The 19,968-nt window shown below is 37.3% G+C and overlaps 1 protein-coding gene across 2 annotated transcripts in view; it reads right to left on the bottom strand.

Moving 5' to 3' along the window:
- The window catches only part of APOOL (apolipoprotein O like), a gene marked incomplete at both ends in the record, with an annotated part of 79,656 nt that overhangs the window by 24,640 nt on the left and 35,048 nt on the right, over positions 1–19,968 (bottom strand). For both annotated transcript variants that reach the window (XM_079727034.1, XM_079727035.1), the window contains 3 exons: positions 7,987–8,078; positions 14,339–14,437; positions 15,918–15,972. In XM_079727034.1, the coding sequence (XP_079583160.1) occupies positions 7,987–8,078; positions 14,339–14,437; positions 15,918–15,972 (246 nt within the window). The remainder of the gene's footprint in view (positions 1–7,986; positions 8,079–14,338; positions 14,438–15,917; positions 15,973–19,968) is intronic.

The raw sequence follows: 19,968 nt of genomic DNA, 5'->3' as shown, positions 1-19,968 counted from the left end.
CCAAAACACATGATCAGACTTGGACCTGCACACCTGAAGGACACAATCCAGCCTCATCAACAAGAACACAGGTACTAGTCCCTGCCACCACGAAGCCTACACAACACACTGAACAAACCTTGGCCACTGGGGACAGACACCAAAAACAATGGGAAGTATGAACTTGCAGCCTGAAGAAAGGAGACCCCAAACACAGAAAGTTAAGCAAAATGAGAAGACAGAGAAACACACAGCAGATGAAGGAGCAAGGCAAAAACCCACAAGAGCAAACAAATGAAGAGGAAATAGCCAGCCTACCTGAAAAAGAATTCAGAATAATGATAGTAAAGATGATCCAAAACCTTGGAAATAGAATAGAGAAAATACAAGAAACATTTAACAAGGACCCAGAAGAAGTAAAGAAAAAACAAACACTGATGGACAAGAAAATAAATGAAATTAAAAATTCTCTAGAAGGGATCAATAGCAGAATAACTGAGGCAGAAGAACGAATAAGTGACCTGGAAGATAAAATAGTGGAAATAACTACTGCAGAACACAATAAAGAAAAAAGAAGGACAAGAATTGAGGACAGTCTCAGAGACCTTTGGGAGAATATTAAACGCACAAACATTTGAATTATAGGGGTCTCAGAAGAAGAAGAGAAAAAAAAAGGGACTGACAAAATATCTGAAGAGATTTTAGATGAAAACTTCCGTAATATGGGAAAGGGAAGAGTTAATGAAGTCCAGGAAGTACAGAGAATCCCATACAGGATAAATCCAAGTAGAAACACACCAAGACACATATTACTCAAACTATCAAAAACTAAATGCAAAGAACAAGTATTAAAAGCACCAAGGGATAAACAACAAATAACAGATAAGAGTATCCCCATAAGGTTAACAGCTGATCTTTCAGCAGAAACTCTGAAAGCCAGATGGGAGTGGCAGGACATATTTAAAGTGATGAAGGAGAAAAACCTACAACCAAGATTACTCTACCCAGTAAGGAACTCATTCAGATTTGATGGAGAAATTAAAAGCTTTACAGATAAGCAAAAGCTAAGAGAATTCAGCACCAACAAACCAGGTTTACAACAAATGTTAAGGAACTTCTCTAGGCAGGAAACACAAGAGAAGGAAAAGACCTACAATAATAAACACAAACCAATTAAGAAAATGGTAACAGGAACATACATATTGATAATTAAGTTAAATATAAATGGATTAAATACTCGAACCAAAAGACGCAGACTCGCTTAATGGATACAAAAACAAGACCTGTATATATGCTGTCTACCAGAGACCCACTTCAGACCTAGGGACACATACAGACTGAAAGTGAGGGGATGCAAAAAGATATTCCATGCAAATGGAAATCAAAAGAAAGCTGGAGCAGCAATTCTCAAGGACAAAATAGAGTTTAAAACAAAGACTATTACAAGAGACAAAGACGGACACTACATAATGATCAAGGGATCAATCCAAGAAGATATAAAAATTGTAAATACTTATGCACCCAACATAAGAGCACGTCAATACATAAGGCAAATACTAACAGCCATAAATGGGGAAATCGACAGTAACACAGTAATAGCAGGGGACTTTAACACCCCACTTTCACCAATGGACAGATCATCCAAAATGAAAATAAATAAGGAAACACAAGCTTTAATGATACATTAAACATGATGGACTTAATTGATATTCATAGGACATTCCATCCAAAAGCAACAGAATACACATTTTTCTCACGTGCTCATGGAACTTTCTCCAGGATAGATAATATCTTTGGTCATAAATCAAACCTTGGTAAATTTAAGAAAATTGAAATCGTTTGAAGTACCTTTTCCGACCACAATGCTATTAGACAAGATATCAATTACAGGAAAAGATCTGTAAGAAATACAAACACATGGAGGCTAAACAACACACTACTTAATAAAGAAGAGATCAATGTAGAAATCAAAGAGGAAATCAAAAAATACTTAGAAACAAATGATAATGAAAACACAATGACCCAAAACCTATGTGATGCAGCAAGAGCAGTTCTACGAGGGAAGTTTATAGCTATACAAGCCTACCTTAAAAATCAAGAAACATCTCAAATAAACAACCTAACTTTACACCGAAAGAAATTAGAAAAAGAAGAACGAAAAAAAAAGCCAAAGTTAGCAGAAGGAAAGAAATCATAAAATCAGACCAGAAATAAATGAAAAAGAAATGAAGGAAACAATAACAAAGATCAATAAAACTAAAAGCTGGTTCTTTGAGAAGATAAACAAAATTGACAAACCATTAGCCAGATTCATCAAGAAAAAAAGGGAGAAGACTCAAACAAACAGAATTAGAAATGAAAAAGGAGAAGTAACAAATGACACTGCAGAAATACAAAGGATCATGAGAGATTACTACAAGCCACTCTATGCCAATAAAATGGACAACCTGGAAGAAATCGACAAATTCTTAGAAATACAAAACCTTCTGAGACTGAACCAGGAAGAAATAGAAAATGGGAACAGACCAATCACAAGCACTGAAATTGAAACTGTGATTAAAACTCTTCCAACAAACAAAAGCCCAGGACCAGATAGCTTCACAGGCGAATTCTATCACACATTTAGAGGGCAGCTAACACCTATCCTTCTCAAACTCTTCCAAAATATAGCAGAGGGAGCAACACTCCCAAACTCTTTCTATGAGGCCACCATCACTCTGATAGCAAAACCAGACAAAGATGTCACAAAGAAAGAAAACTACAGGCCAATATCACTGATGAACAAAGATGCAAAAATCCTCAACAAAATACTAGCAAACAGAATCCAACAGCACATTAAAAGGATCATACACCATGATCAAGTGGGGTTTATCCCAGGAATGCAAGGATTGTTCAGTATATGCAAATCACTCAGTGTGATAAAGCATATTAATAAATTGAAGGAGAAAAACCATAGGATCATCTCAATAGGTGCAGAGAAAGCTTTTGACAAAATTCAACACCCATTTATGATAAAAACCCTCCAGAAGGTAGGCATAGAGGGAACTTTCCTCAACATAATAAAGGCCATATAGGACAAACCAACGTCCAACATCGTCCTAAATGGTGAAAACGGAAACCATTTCCACTAAGATCGGGAACAAGACAAGGTTGCCCACTCTCACCACTCTTATTCAACTTAGTTTTGGAAGTGTTAGCCACAGCAACCAGAGAAGAAAAAGAAATAAAAGGTATCCACATTGGAAAAGAAGAAGTAAAGCTGTCACTCTTTGCAGATGACATGATAGTATACATAGAGAATCCTAAAGATGCTACAAGACAACTACTAGAGCTAATCAATGAATTTGGTAAAGTAGCAGGATACAAAATTAATGCACAGAAATCTCTGGCATTCCTATACACTAACGATGAAAAATCTGAAAGTGAAACTAAGAAAACACTCCCATTTACCATGGCCACAAAAAGAATAAAATATCTAGGAATAAACCTACCTAAGGAGACAAAAGACCTGTATGCAGAAAATTATGACTCTGATGAAAGAAGCTAAAGATGATACAAATAGATGGAGAGATATACCATGTTCTTGGATTGGAAGAATCAACGTTGTGAAATGACTATTCTACAGAAAGCAATCTACAGATTCAATGCAATGCCTATCAAACAATCACTGGCATTTTTTCACAGAAGTAGAACAAAATATTTCACAATTTTTATGAAAACACAAAAGACCCCAAATAACCAAAGCAATCTTGAGAAAGAAAAACGGAGCTGAGGAATCAGGCTCCCTGACTTCAGACTATACTACAAAGCTACAGTCATCAAGGCAGTATGGTACCGGCACAAAAACAGAAATATAGATCAATGGAACAGGATAGAAAGCCCAGAGATAAACCCACGCACATATGGTCACCTTATCTTTGCTAAAGGAGGCAAGAATATACAGTGGAGAAAAGACAGCCTCTTCAGTAAGTGGTGCTTGGAAAACTGGACAGCTACATGTAAAAGAATGAAATTAGAACACTCCCTAGCACCATACACAAAAATAAACTCAAAATGGATTAAAGACCAAAATGTAAGGCCAGACACTATCAAACTGTTAGAGGAAAACATACGCAGAACACTGTATGACATAAATCACAGCAAGATCCTTTTTGACCCACCTCCTTGAGAAATGGAAATAAAAACAAAAATAAACAAATGGGACCTAATGAAACTTCAAAGCTTTTGCACAGCAAAGGAAACCATAAACAAGACAAAAAGACAGCCCTCAGAATGGGAGAAAATATTTGCAAATGAAGCAACTGACAAAGGATTAATCTCCAAAACATGCAAGCAACATATGCAGCTCAATATGAAAAAAGCAAACTACCCAATCCAAAAATGGGCAGAAGACCTAAATAGAGATTTTCTCAAAGAAGATATACAGATTGCCAACAGACATATGAAAGAATACTCAACATCATTAATCATTAGAGAAATGCAAATGAAAACTACAATGAGATATCATCTCACACCGGTCAGAATGGCCATCATGAAAAAATCTAGAAACAATAAATGCTGGAGAGGGTGTGGAGAAAATGGAACCCTCTTGCACTGTTGGTGGGAATGTAAATTGATACAGGCATTATGGGGAACAGTATGGAGGTTCCTTAAAGAAACTAAAAATAGAACTGCCATACGACCCAGCAATCCCACTACTGGGTATATATCCTGAGAAAACCATAATTCAAAAAGATTCATGTACCAAAATATTCATTGCAGCTCTATTTTATAATAGCCAGGACAGGACATGGAAGCAACCTAAGTGTCCATCAATATATGAATTGATAAAGAAGATGTGGCACATATATACAATGGAATATTTCTCAGCCCCATAAAATGGAATGAAAGTGAGTTATTTGTAGTGAGGTGGATGGACCTAGACACTGTCATACAGAGTGAAGTATGTCAGGAAGAGAAAAACAAATACCGTATGCTAACACATATATATGGAATCTAAAAAAAGAAAGAAAAAAAAGTTTAGAAGAACCTAGGGGCAAGATCGGAATACAGATGCAGTCCTACTTGAGAATGGACTTGAGGATACGGGGAGGGAGACGGCAAGCTGGGACAAAGTGAGAGAGTGGCATGGACATATATACACTACTAAGCATAAAATAGATAGGTAGAGGGGGGCAGCCACATGGCACAGGGTGATCAGCTCGTTGCTCTGTGACCACCTGGAGGGTGGGATCTGGACGGTGGGATCGGGAGGGTGGGAGGGAGGGAGATGCAAGAGCGTAGAGATATGGGGACATGTGTGTATGTGTAACTGATTGACTTTGTTGTAGAGCAGAAACTGACACACCAGTGTAAAGCAGGTATACTCTAACAAAGATGTTAAAAAAATGTTATAATAAGTGATGGTCATAGAATGCTGAATATTCATCATTAGTAGGTACTCTACCATATACGCAACTACTGTCTTTCACAAGTGATTTGTATGCTTATCAAGAATAAGTTGTATTTGTTTCCAGATCTCTAATCAGCTTTACTATAATTAAACAGTTTAAATGTAACATAACAGGATGAAATATAAGTGTAAAGAGAATTGTTCTGTTCACAAAAATTAAGTATTTTGTAAAGACTCAAAAGTGAATTACTAAAAAAAAAACTACTGTCAAATTAGAAGTGCTCAAGATAACTGTAAAAGGCGAGGAGAAATAAAAAAATAAACAGGATTCTGCACTCATATTATTTAAAAAATGTTTTTAAGTGTTGATTTGATGTTTGGGACTTCCCTGGCGGTCCAGTGGTTAAGACTCCTTGCTTCCACTGCAGGGGGTGCAGGTTAGATCCCTGGTCAGTGCAACTCAAATCCCGTGTGCTGTGTGGGTGTGGCTCCCCGGCCAAAAAATGGCGTTCATTAGATTTTAAAGAAACCTCTAAACTGAAAACAGTAGAAGACATATTACAGATATGGATAATTATAAGAAAGATGTTATGGACCTTTAACTAGGAGACTCATACTCATAGAAAAGTCCTACTTCTAAAGACAGAAAAATGAACACACATTATGTTTTAAATTGAAATAAAATATTTAAGGTACATATTTATGATTTTTAAAAAACTTCTTGCTTTAACATTTTCAATTAATTGTTAACTACTTGTCCTGATAATATCAAATTGGAAGGCTCCTACTGTATACCTACAAGTTTTCATATAGTTTTGGGCAGGGAAGTCACAGATTCTCTTAAGTCTATCATGGATCTCAGGATAAGAACCCTTGTTTTCTCTCTCTCTCTCTCTCTCTCTCTCTCTCTCTCTCTCTCTCTCTCTCTCTCTCTGTGTATGTGTATGTATATATATATATATATATATGTATTAGAATTCACCGAATATTACATGTGATGCTGTTATATGACAGTCAAAGAAAAGCAAAGGTCTCAACTCTAGGAATTTAAGTAACAATCATTATTTAACTACAGAAGAACTTTTAGGAACTCACATTAATTTTTTTTACCATAGAAATTTTTATTTGAAGTCCTGCAGTTCTTTTGTTTTTATTTTCCTTCTGTTAAAGTAAAATTAAACTTCATACTTTATTTTTAAAATTAAAAATAAGATGCATACTATACTATGATCCTGTTCTTACGAAACTGTATCTATTCATCCATCTACCTTTCTATGTCTATGTATGCAAGAAGAAATGTCTAGAATAACATTCTATCAAATTTTAACACATATTTTTCTGGATGGAAAAATTTCAGGTGGTTAGTTGTTTTTTTTTTCTTATACTGTTTTGTAATGCTTATATTATTTAAGAATAAATAGGTACCAATTTTATTTAAAAAAACACAAAGTCATTATTCTAAACAAACAAAAACAATCAGTGGCAGCATCATGCACTGGGAAGAGAAATGGACAGGGAAGCAAGATGTCTGAAGCTGAATAGAACCCTGGACAATCAGTCACTGAAACTTCTCTGGGCCACAGTTTCCAAATTGGCAAATGAGAAAATGAGGAAGTTGAACGTAATGAGCTCAAAGGTTTCTTTTAGTACTAACATTATATGAACTTAAGTGGCTAACTGCTATGTAAATTCTTAGAAAATATTTTTAAAAATAAGTTTATCATTTTATCCATCAGTTACCTCAAGTTTAACTAGATTTAATGAATAATGCTCTCTTCCTTTGCTGTAAGCTTTTATAGCTTGATCATAATAGAAACTACATAGGGCACTATATCCTTGAAATTCTCAAAATACTAAATAGGCAGTTTTATCTACATCAACAATTAAAGAGATGAAGTAATGAGAATACAAGTACAGAAAGTCCTGGTAACACCACACAATACTTCAAGTGTGAGGGCGAAATGTTAAATGTTGGTAATTAAAGGAAGAAGGAATGGAAGAAAAAAACTATATCCCAAAGCTCTCCTTCTCAATCCAAATATGTATTAAAAAATAAAATTAAAATACTGACACAAACTCTTCAAATCATTAGGAGAATCTTTGGATTTGTAGGGTAAACTCACAAGAAAATGACAAAACAACTATAATATGGATTTCAAAATTGAGTGTGCATAAGTGAGTGTATTTTTTAATCCCCAGAAGCCTCTGTTTTCTATCAGTTGGTTATTTCTTGCATTATGTTAATCTGCTGAACTGACAACTGCCAGCAGGTATAATTTTCTGTTAATTAAAAACTGAATTTTACACAGCTCAACAATGGAGCAGTATTTCTCCCCATAAATTCTAATTGATTTTCTCTGAACTTAATCCTCAAATCAGCATTCACTTCCTTGAATTATATTTAAACAAATTCATCCTATTTATTTGTGATAATCATGTAATCAACCATGGCATTTACCACACTGAGATGCTAATGTGATTTTGCCAACGTAAGAGAATACCAACTATATTTCTCTGAAAATTAAATGTTGCAGGTGCTGTATGACATTTAAACATTGTCACACTGAGAGTTTAAACAAGTACTGAAATGAAGCTATTGCTTAAAAAGAACTTACCTTTGCAATTATTACTGATTGAACAGGGTAGCAAACGGTTGCTCCTAAAGTGGCCAGTCCCAGTGGATAAGCAATTCTCTTAAACCTAGAACCTATGACATTCAAACAAACTATTAAACTCCAAACAGATGCTACCAGAGACTTGATTCTTTTATAACTCTCATGCTTTCTTTGTTCCCCTTTAATCCATCACCCTATGTTACATTTTCTTTAGGTAATAATACCAATCAAGATGATAGGTAAAATGTCCTTAAGTATTACAGTTTAATTAATACCCCTTAGTTGTCATGTCCAATTTAAGAAAAGTATTCTCAATCTAACATTGGTAATTACCTACACAAAGGGGGTTGGTGATTTTCTTCTTTTTAAAAACTAGGTATTTTTTCATGTCCTAAGAAACCCAAAGTTGTAACCACATTTTTTCAAGTATCTAATAAAGCATGATAATATAGAGAATTAATCAACTACCATGTTTGTGACACCATGTTAAACTGAAATGGACTCTTCAGAGATCCTTTTTTGATTAAGTCCTTAGATAGCTAAAGGATCCAACTAACTAAGCAGCTAAGGATTTTAAAAGGGACATAACTCCTTCGTGTCACTGATTTCGAATACTAAAGTAATAATTTAATAGAGAAGGAGAAATATCATATGATGTCACTTATATGCAGAATCTAAAAAAAATGACACAAATGAGCTTATTTACAAAACAGAAACAGACTCACAGACTTGGAGAACAAACTTATGGTTACCGGGGGGGGATGGGTACCAAGGAGAGATAGGGAGTTTGGGATTGACTTGTACACATCACTACTATATTTAAAATGGATAACCAACAAGGACTTACTGTATAGCAGAAGGAACTCTGCTCAATATTCTGTAACAACCTAATTGAGAAAAGAAATTGAAAAAGAATAGATACATGTATATGTAAAACTGAATCACTTTGTTGTACACCTGAAACTAACACAACATTGTTAATCAACTGTACTCCAATATAAAATAAAAAGTTAAAAAATTTGCAAGTAACTTGCAATAATTCATTCATTTCCAAAAGTGCCTTAACTAAGCATCTGAGTCATTTTCAAACTTTTTTTTTAAATAGCAAAATCCTTTAAAAAAGTCTTTCAAATAGAATCTCACCTGGAACTTCATATATAAAACCTATACACTTGAAGCTACTCTGGTTAGCCTGAGGGAGTGAAGCTCATTACCAAGCCCTACCTACACCGCTTTTCCCTTATCCCTATACAACCCCTAAACACTTCCATGGAACCCTAGGTTCTATAGAATAGTGTGAAACCCACCACTCTAAGCCATAGCTTAGTTCCAACAGACTGTTGGTTGAAAACATTATGTATTTTAAATGCTTGTCTGGGTACCCTGGACTGTAAATGTGATCTGGACAATTAGATGATGGGATTTCTAATTAGGGTAAGTACTTTTATTTTCTGGAACAGATCTTACAACCCTTAATTTAAAAATGAGACACCCTATCTGGTATATCAGTAAAGACTATGGTGAAAAATACCTGGCAATGTTTGCAGGCAACTTTACAGTTTAGGGTAGGTAAAAACAAGATGTATTTCTCTGTCCGGTTTAACTATTAGTAAGGAGGCCTTCTACAGTCATGTCTACAACAGACTGAGCATTGAGGGAGGTGGGTAGGTAGGCTGCTTCAACCTTTACTGTAGCTTTCCTTTAGATACTGACAGGTTTTTGTGATACTGGCAAAGAGGGTCTAGCTATATTAAAATATGTCTTGCTCACTATTATTCTAGTATCTGTAGTTTGGTTCTTGATTTTACTGACCTAGCATCCCTTAATGTAGGTTTCCTTGACTCAGCCAAATTCCCCTAATTGTGCTACTCCTAAACTTGGAAGGTGGCAGTTTTTCCTTGATGTGTCATCTTATTTTATTTTTTATTTACTTTTTTTGTAGTTGCTATACTTTTTTGAACCATTTTAACACATTTTTGACCAGAGATGTATTATGGCCACAGGCATCAGTTTCTGCAAAAATCCCCCAGTCAATAATGTGTTAAAATTGAAGTACAGTTAATTTACAATGCTGTGTTAGTTTCAGATGTACAGCAAAATGATTCAGTTATATATATTCTCTTTCAGATTCTTTTCCATTATAGGTTATTACAAGATATTGAATATAGTTCTCTGTGTTATATAGTAGGTCCTTGTTGTTTATTTTACATATAGTAGTATGTATCTGTTAATCCCAAACTCCTAATTTACCTCCCCTATCCCCCCACCTCTGCTATCCCCTTTGGTAACCGTAAGTTTGTTTTCTATGTCTGTAAGTCTATTTCGGTTTTGTAAATAAGTTCATTTACATAATTTTTTTTAGATTCCACATATAAATGATATCATATGGTATTTGTCTTTCTCTGTCTGACTTACTTCACTTAGTATGATAATCTCTAGGTCCATCCATGTTGCTGCAAATGGCATTATTTCATTCCTTTTTATGGCTGAGTAATTTCCATTGCATACACACACACACACACACACACACACACACACACAAAGGGATATTTCTCACATGCACCACGTCTTTGTTATTATTTTCAATATTAAAAAGACTTACATTCATCCTCTCTTTATTTGATATGAAAGGCCAGTTTACAAGAAAATAAATTTCATTTGGGTTCAATAGCCCTACTCCCATAAGTAGAAAGGGACTCTAGACACAGACACTAACTAGCTATGCAATATGTACTATGAAATCATTGAATGACTTCCTTTGTCTGGACCTCTAGCTGTAGCATTATAGGATTTGACTAAACCAACATCTTTCATACATTTTTGTTTGTTTGTTTTGCAGTACGCAGGCCTCTCACTGTTGTGGCCTCTCCCATTGTGGAGCACAGGCTCCGGATGCACAGGCTCAGCAGCCATGGCTCACGGGCCCAGCCGCTCTGCAGCATGTGGGATCTTCCCGGACCAGGGCACGATCCCGTGTCCCCTGCATCGGCAGGCGGACTCTAAACCACTGAGCCACCAGGGAAGCCCTCTTTCATACATTTTTGACCATGACTCATACTAAGGAACAAATTTTACATTATGACCTCTCCCTCTGTCTGTTTCTGTCTCTGTCTCTTTCTCTCTTTCACACACACACATACACACTCCATTGAAACAGAAGTTTCACAATATTTATCCATACTGAGTACAAAACACTCCGATATTTGCTATTGTCCTCTATTTTATTTTTTTATAAAATGCTTCCTGAGAGTCACCATATTTATTTCACTACCTACTTATAAACTGAGCTCTGTAATTTGAAAAATACTGGGTTAGATTATTCTAGCTCTGACACTTGGAGTCATTGTGAATGACCTAAGAAACATTTTCTCTTACAAGTGGATTATGAGTTTCTCACTGAGAACTGAGTAATATGCTTTGGCTGGTTTCATTCAAAATTTAATTCTTTCTCTTATTGTTACATGTGGTGATCCTGATTTTCAATGTCTTTCCTAATGAATAATTTATAACATATATTCAATTAGAAGTTGCATATAGTGTTAGAATAAAAATATGATGCAAGCTATGATTAATACTAGCTGTAGGGAAGATCTATTGGGATAAGATATATGGGCTAGAGTTAGAATGCTGGAATGTTCTTATAATTCAGAGGTTTTGTATCTGATTAGGTGTACTTGAGTTAAGGCTACTTTAAGGACTAAAGCTGGGCAAACCAACCATATCTGATGTCAGATTACAGGTTGGTTCAGAGCTGTGACTTGCAACAACATGTAATTTAATTTGGGGACAATGACTGGCACTGGGGACAGAGGATGAATGGAAGTTACCCCAGATGGCTACTGACCAGAGAACTGCACCAGCTTAGTAAGGGCTTAGGTGAGGAGGGGAAGCAGTAATCCTACTGAGAGAGATTTCTATACCCAGAGATAGAATATGGGCAAATACAAAATTCACCATGTGCTTATGAAAGAGTTATTTAGTGATGTGCAGAAAAGAGTTAACATATGCCCAAGACTGCCACTGTTAGAAAGGCATGCTTACAGGACTGGCCATTGGCTGGCATCTGGGAACCTGACTGGTAAGCAGTTCACTACACTAATAGAAAATGTTCCCTGAATCAGAAGAGTGGTACAGTAAGTCCCCTACATACAAACGAGTTCCATTCCGAGAGTGTGTTCATAAGTCCAATTTGTTTGTAAATCCAACAAAGTTATCCTAGGTACCCAACTAACACAATCAGCTATATAGTACTGTACTGTAATAGGTTTAAAATACTTTTCACACAAATAATACATACAAAATAAAAAACAAACACAAAAAATAAAGAAAACATTTTTAATCTTACAATACAGTACCTCGAGAAGTACAGCAATACAGTATAACAGCTGGCATACAGGGGCTGCCATCGAGTGAACAAGCAAGAAGAGTCACTGACTGGAGAAGGGAGAGGAAATGGGAGATGTAGAGCTGAAGGATCATCAGCAACAGGAGATGGAGGGCAAGCTGCAATTTCACTCATGCCTGACGTTGATGGCATAGGTTCTGGTTCCTTGCTGGATTCATTTCTATCTGCCCTCTAAAATAAATGATCCAGTGATGTCTGGGTAGTAGCTCTTTTTTTCTCATCACAGATGACACTGTAGTACTGGATTGCATTCTGAACGGCTGCTGCAACCTTTGTGTACCATTCTACATTAGGGTCCTGTGCCTCAAAAACTAAGAAAATCCCCTTGCCATTTCCTGCATTGTGAATCTCTTCAGTTCTTCAGTTACTTCTTCCTCTTGTCTCTCTTTATCCTTTCTCTGGGCCTACAATTCCATCAGGTCTTCATTACTAAGCTCCTCATGTTGCACAGAAAGGAGTTCAATGAAGTCGTCCTCTTGCAGATCTAGCTCCAGCTTCTCGCTGAGGGTCACTAAGTTGCTAAGACCTCTTTGGACTCCTCATCCACCTTCTCAAATCCACGAAAATTGTGAACAAACTGCGGGCAAAGGTTCTTCCAAACTCCATTCATGGTGATGGCCATAACATCACGCCAAGCAAAGTCAATTGTTTTTTATGGTCTTGTAGATGTTACAGTCCTTCCAAAATTGTCGCAAGGTTGTTCCTGATTCGTCACTTGCCTTTACTTTCTGACGAAAAGTGTGACGTAAATAATATTTCTTGAAAGTCGCTATAACTCCCTAGTCCATAGGTTGGATGAGCGATGTAGTATTCGGTGGCAGATGCACTACTTTGACATTGGGATGAAAGTCGTCCATGAATGGGGGGTGGCCTGGAGCACTGTCGAGCAGCAAAAGAATGTTCAGTGGGACGTCCTTCTCCAAGCAATATTTCCCTACCTCCAGAATAAAGTGGTGGAAAAAGCAGTCCTGGAAAATGGCCTCTGTAACCCAGGCTTTGGGGTTACTCTTCCACACAATAGGAAGAGAGCCCTTGGCTATTTAAAAGGGCTCTTGGGTTCTCTGAATGATAAACTAAGAGAGGCTCCAGCTTCATCTTGTCGGAAGCACTGCCATCAAGCAACAGAGTTAGCCTATCCTTTGCTGCTTTATAGCCTGGCATCAACTTTTCTTCCTTGCTGATATAACTTTGGTCTGGCATCCTCTTCCAGTCCTGCCTCATCCACATTAAAAACCTGCTCGGGTAAATACACACCTTCATCAAAAAATTCCTGAAGCATTTTAGGAAATTCCCAGGCAGCTACCATATCTGCACTCACGGCCTCACCACTTACTTTTACGTTGTAAATGTTGGCTCTAGCCTTGAACTGATGAAGCCAGCCATGCCTGGCATTAAAAGATGGGCCCGCTGATTCTTTGCTGTGTTTCTTCTTCAAGTCTTTATAAAGGCTTTTACCTTCCCCTTGAACCAGCACTAAGCTGAGTGGGACTTAACGCTGATGCTGATCCTGCATCCAAACACTGAGAAGTTTCACCATGTCCTCCATCACTTTTCCACGCTTCTTTGATATCATTGTCCACGTCACTGGCACAGTAGACTTCACATGTTCCACGATCTTGTTCTTGTTCTTTAGAATCTTGCCGAAGGTTGAATGATTCATGTTATAAGAATGAGTGATGTCTACCATCTTTTCGCCTCGCTCCACTCTCTCAAATATTTTCACTTTTGTTTCCATCATTATCACTTGGTGCTTCTTAGCAATGCCAGACATGTGAACTAACTGACATGATTGGACATGCAAATGCACGTTAGCATCTCTGGAAGTTTGCAACTTGAAGTTTCATATGTAGGGGACTTACTGTACACTGTGCTTAAACTGTTTATACAAATAAATTCAGAAATTAATATAACGGCATTAAAAGAGAGAATATATATTTTTAACCCTACCTTTTCTCGCTGAAATGAAGCCTGCCAATCCTGAAACTGTAATCATTCCAATTTTCGGAAGAAAATCTCGAGGAGGATTCTTCAAATAGACATATGCATCTCAAGAAATCATTTAAAAAATAATATAAATAACTTACTATAATTGACATTCTATATAGGTATGATGAAGAAAAGTTAGAGATTTGCTAATAGCAGATGGTTTAAACATTCTTCAAAAGAACTACACAAAATAATGATTTGAGCAGAAAATCAAAAAGCCAGTTGTTAATAGTTACTTGTTACAAAATAAAATCTTCCTTCCACAGCTGATTTAATGGTATTTGTTTTCTTAATAAAGGCGATTATTACACTTTAATGAAATATAATGCTAGAACACACACTAGCATTATATGGATTAAGATGGATTACTTTAAAGCAAATTCCTCATTGTGTATGTATTATATTCTTATAATGGAAATGCTTCTGGCCTTATCTGTTCAAACATTAGTAGGATCTAGTAAGAATTGAAATAGATACTTTAGCAGGAAACTTTGAATAACAGTCTAGTGAAACATGCAGCTATCACTCTGCTTGCCACTACTCCCCAGTAAACTCAGAGAAGCTGTTGCTCTTGGTTAAAACCAATGATCAGAATGACAAGTGAGTCTAGACAAAAAATAGATGGAAAGGGGGCAGAGGTCCAAATTTCTTGGCTTTTTATATATTTAAATGATTTCCGGTTCCATGCAATCCAAAAAGCACATTCTATCATAATTATTTATTTAATTATTAATTATTTATTTAATGGAATTTAATCATATTCCTCAAGGTTCATGAGGAATATAACTTGGTATTAATTGGAATTAATTCTTACACACATTAAATAATAATACATACAGGTCATCAACATCACAGAGGCATTTAAAATTTTAGGTGTTCTTTCTGTCCCCCAATACACATTTATTTTGACAACTGGCTTAGGCTAAAAAATGTTAGGGAGCTATACCTGCTGCCAAACAACATTATCAAACTAACGAGTCAAATACAATTGTTTTCCAACATTAGCTCAAATATTCTAGGGTGACTAATTGATATAGTGTTTCCTAGCAATCAATAGCAAAATACTATGTATTTTAACAGCAAATAGTACTTATTCAAACTAATTAATAACAATGGAGATATATGTTTAATTTATGCTGTATGAGTATACAATATGAGTTTCATACCTAAAACAGCCAGTTTGAGTCCAGGTGTTGCCACTTACTAGCTATGTGACCTTGGTAATCTACTTAACCCTTCTAAACCCCAGTTTCCTCATCTGTAGAATGGGAGTCATTATAATACCAACATCCAGAAATTTGTTACAAAATAAAATTAGGTAAATTATGTAACATGCTCAACATAATTCCTCAACATATAATTGCTAAATAAATGATGGATACTACTGCTTTGTTATTATTATAAACTGCTATACAGAGTATCTTCTGAGTTAGTAAAACATGATAATTGATAACATACCAAGTTTATTTTTCCCAGTTAAACCTTGCAAGTTAAAAAGACAATAGAACATTTCTAATTATAGACAGTTCACTCATCCTACCTTTTCCAAATTGTACTGTATCCATTATCCCATATTTCATGAAGACATAAACACCCTAAGTAAAAAGGGGGAAAAAAGGACATCTGCATTTTTGAAGATGTTGACAATTAGGTCAAATAGCCCACATCTTTGAGATTATATGAAATTGCACCAAAATCTAAATCTAGTTGTCCTGTTTATTCTCTATATGGACACTTGTTGAACTTAGCTTCTCTTCACTTCTTGCTTTTCATTCTATTTAACATGAATACTTGTTTGTTATATTCCTCATATAAATGGGTAAAGTAATGCCAATAAAATAATCTGAGCAGCTCACAGAAAAGTCATTACAGAAGTACAAAGATTTATCATCTTATTTTATGATACCATAGAAAAATGAATGGAATTTTTTAGAAGCATGAAGAGAGGTATATTTCAGCTTAGAAGCAACATCTGATTAATAAAGATGTGGCAGCAACAACATAATGACGTGTGGAGAAAACAACAAAAAGGCTAAAGAAAAGTGCTTCATCTTCTCCCTTTTTCTTAGTGTTCATTAGCATGAGAAAAGTAAATATAAATAAGACATTTATCTTAGAATAGAAATCATCCGGGAGAACGAGGGGAAGATGGTGGAAGAGTAAGTCACGGAGATCACCTTCCTCCCCAAAGATACACCAGAAATACACCTACACGTGGAAAATCTCCTACAGAACACCTACTGAACGCTGGCAGAAGACCTCAGACCTCCGAAAAGGCAAGAAAGTCCCCACGTACCTGGGTAGGGCAAAAGAAAAAAGAATAAACAGAGACAAAAGGATAGGGACAGGACCTGCACCAGTGGGAGGGAGCTGTGAAGGAGGAAAGGTTTCCACACACTAGGAAGCCGCCGCTTCATGGGCAGAGACAGTGGGTGGTGGAGGGGGAAAGCTTCGGAGCTGTGGTGGAGAGCACAGAAACAGGGGTGCGGAGGGCAAATTGGAGAGATTCCCGCACAGAGGATTGGTGCCAACCGGCACTCACCAGCCTGAGAGGCTTGTCTGCTCACTCGCCAGGGTGGGAGGAGCTGGGAGCTGAGGCTCCGGCTTCGGTCGGAGCCCAGGAAGAGAACTGGGGTTGGCGGTGTGAACACAGCCTGAAGGGGTTAGTGCACCATGGCTAGCCGGACGGGAGTCCGGGAAAAAGTCTGGACCTGCTGAAGAGGCAAGAGACTTTTTCTTCCCTCTTTGTTTCCTGATGCGCGAGGAGAGGGGATTAAGAGCGCTGCTTAAAGGAGCTCTAGAGACAGGCACGAGCCACGGCTAACAGTGCAGACCCCAGAGATGGGCATGAGATGCTAAGGCTGCTGCTGCCGCCACCAAGAAACCTGTGTGAGAGCACAGGTCACTATCCGCACCTCCCCTCATGGAGCCTGTGCAGTCCACCACTGCCAGGGTCCCGGGATCCAGGGACAACTTCCCCGGGAGAACGCACTGCGCGCCTCAGGCTGGTGCAATGTCACGCCAGCCTCTGCCACCACAGGCTCGCCCCGCACTCCGTACCCCTCCCTCCCCGTGGCATGAGTGAGCCAGAGTCAACGAAGCAGCAGCTCCTTTAAACCCATCCTGTCTGAGTGAAGAAGAGATGCCCTCCGGCGACCTACATGAAGATGCAGAGCCCAATCCAAAGCTGAGCCCTGGGAGCTGTGAGAACAAAGAAGAGAAAGGGAAATCTCTCCCAGCAGCCTCAGAAGCAGCGGATTAAAGCTCCACAATCAACTTGATGTACTCTGCATCTGTGGAATATATGAATAGACAAAGAAACATGCCAAATTGAGGAGGTGGACTTTGAGAGCAGGATTTATTATTTTTTCCCCTTTTCCTCTTTTTGTGAGTGTATATGTGTATGCTTCTGTGTGAGATTTTGTCTGTATAGCTTTGCTTTCACCATTTGTCGTAGGGTTGTATCCGTCCGTTTTTTTTCTTTTTCTTTAAAATTTTTTTTCTTAATAATTATTTTTTATTTTACTAACTTTATTTTATTTTATATTAAACTATTTTATTTTATTTTATGTTATTTATTTCCTTCCTTCTCTCCTTCCTCCCTCCCTCCTTTCATTCACTTTCTTTCTTTCTTTCTTTCTTTTTCTTTCTTTCCTTCTTTTTCTTTCTACTTTTTCTCCCATTTATTCTGAGCTGTGTGGATGAAAGGTTCTTGGTGCTGCAGCCAGGAGTCAGTGCCGTGCCTCTGAGGTGGGAGACCCAACTTCAGGACACTGGTCCACAATAGACCTCCCAGCTTCACATAATATTAAATGGCGAAAATCTCCCAGAGATATCCATCTCAACACCAGCACCGAGCTTCACTCAACGAACAGCAAGCTACAGTGCTGGACACCATATGCCAAATAAGTAGCAAGACAGGAACACAACAACACCCATTAGCAGAGAGGCTGCCTAAAATCATAATAAGTCCACAGACACCCCTAAAACACACCAACAGACGTGGACCTGCCCACCAGAAAGACAAGATCCAGCCTCATACACAAGAACACAGGCACTAGTCCCCTCCACCAGAAAGCCTACACAACCCACTGAACCAACTTTAGCCACTGGGGACAGACACCAAAAATAACAGGAACTACAAACCTGCAGCCTGAAAAAGGAGACCCCAAACACAGTAAGATAAGCTAAATGAGAAGACAGAATAACACACAGCAGATGAAGGAGCAAGATAAAATCACCAGACCTAACAAATGAAGAGGAAATAGGCAGTCTACCTGAAAAATAATTCAGAATGATAGTAAAGATGATCCAAAATCTTGGAAATAGAGGACAGAAAATGCAAGAAACATTAAACAAGGACCTAGAAGAACTAAACATGAAACAAGCAATGATGAACAACACAATAAATGAAATTAAAAATACTCTAGATGGGATCAAGAGCAGAATAACTGAGGCAAAAGAACGGATAAGTGACGTGGAAGATAAAATAGTGGAAATAACTACTGCAGAGCAGAATAAAGAAAAAAGAATGAAAAGAACTGAGGACAGTCTCAGAGACCTCTGGGACAACATTAAACGCACCAACATTCGAATTATAGGGGTTCCAGAAGAAGAAGAGAAAAAGAAAGGGACTGAGAAAATATTTGGAGAGATTATAGTTGAAAACTTCCTTAATATGGGAAAGGAAATAGTATATCAAGTCCAGGAAGCACAGAGAGTCCCATACAGGATAAATCCAAGGAGAAATACGCCAAGACACATATTAATCAAACTGTCAAAAATTAAATACAAAGAAAACATATTAAAAGCAGCAAGGGAAAAACAACAAATAACCCACAAGGGAATCCCCATACGGTTAACAGCTGATCTTTCAGCAGAAATTCTGCAAGCCAGAAGGGACTGGCAGGACATATTTAAAGTGATGAAGGAGAGAAACCTGCAACCAAGATTACTCTAACCAGCAAGGATCTCATTCAGATTTGATGAAGAAATTAAAACCTGCACACATGCACAAGCTGAGAGAGTTCAGCACCACCAAACCAGCATTACGACAAATGCTACAGGAACTTCTCTAGGGAAGAAACACAAGAGAAGGAAAAGACCTACAATAAGGAACCAAAACAATTAAAAAAATGGGAATAGGAACATACATATCGATAATTACCTTAAATGTAAATGCACTAAATGCTCCCACCAAAAGACACAGACTGGCTGAATGGATACAAAAACAAGACCCATATATATGCTGTCTACAAGAGACCCACTTCAGACCTAGAGACACATACAGACTGAAAGTAAGAGGATGGAAAAAGATATTCCATGCAAATGGAAACCAAAAGAAAGCTGGAGTAGCAATTCTCATATCAGAAAAAATAGACTTTAAAATAAAGACTATTAGAAGAGACAAAGAAGGACACTACATAATGATCAAGAGATTGATCCAAGGAAAAGATTTAACAACTGTAATTATTTATGCAGCCAACATAGGAGTACCTCAATACATAAGGCAAATACTAACAGCCAGGAAAGGGGAAATCGACAGTAACACATTCATAGTAGGGGATTTTAACACCCAACTTGCACCAATG

The sequence above is a fragment of the Hyperoodon ampullatus genome (assembly GCF_949752795.1).
Source record: "Hyperoodon ampullatus genome assembly, chromosome: X".
Classification (NCBI taxonomy): domain Eukaryota; kingdom Metazoa; phylum Chordata; class Mammalia; order Artiodactyla; family Ziphiidae; genus Hyperoodon; species Hyperoodon ampullatus.
The sequence above is the reverse complement of the archived record's forward strand: the minus strand, read 5'-3'. Positions and strand labels throughout refer to the sequence as shown.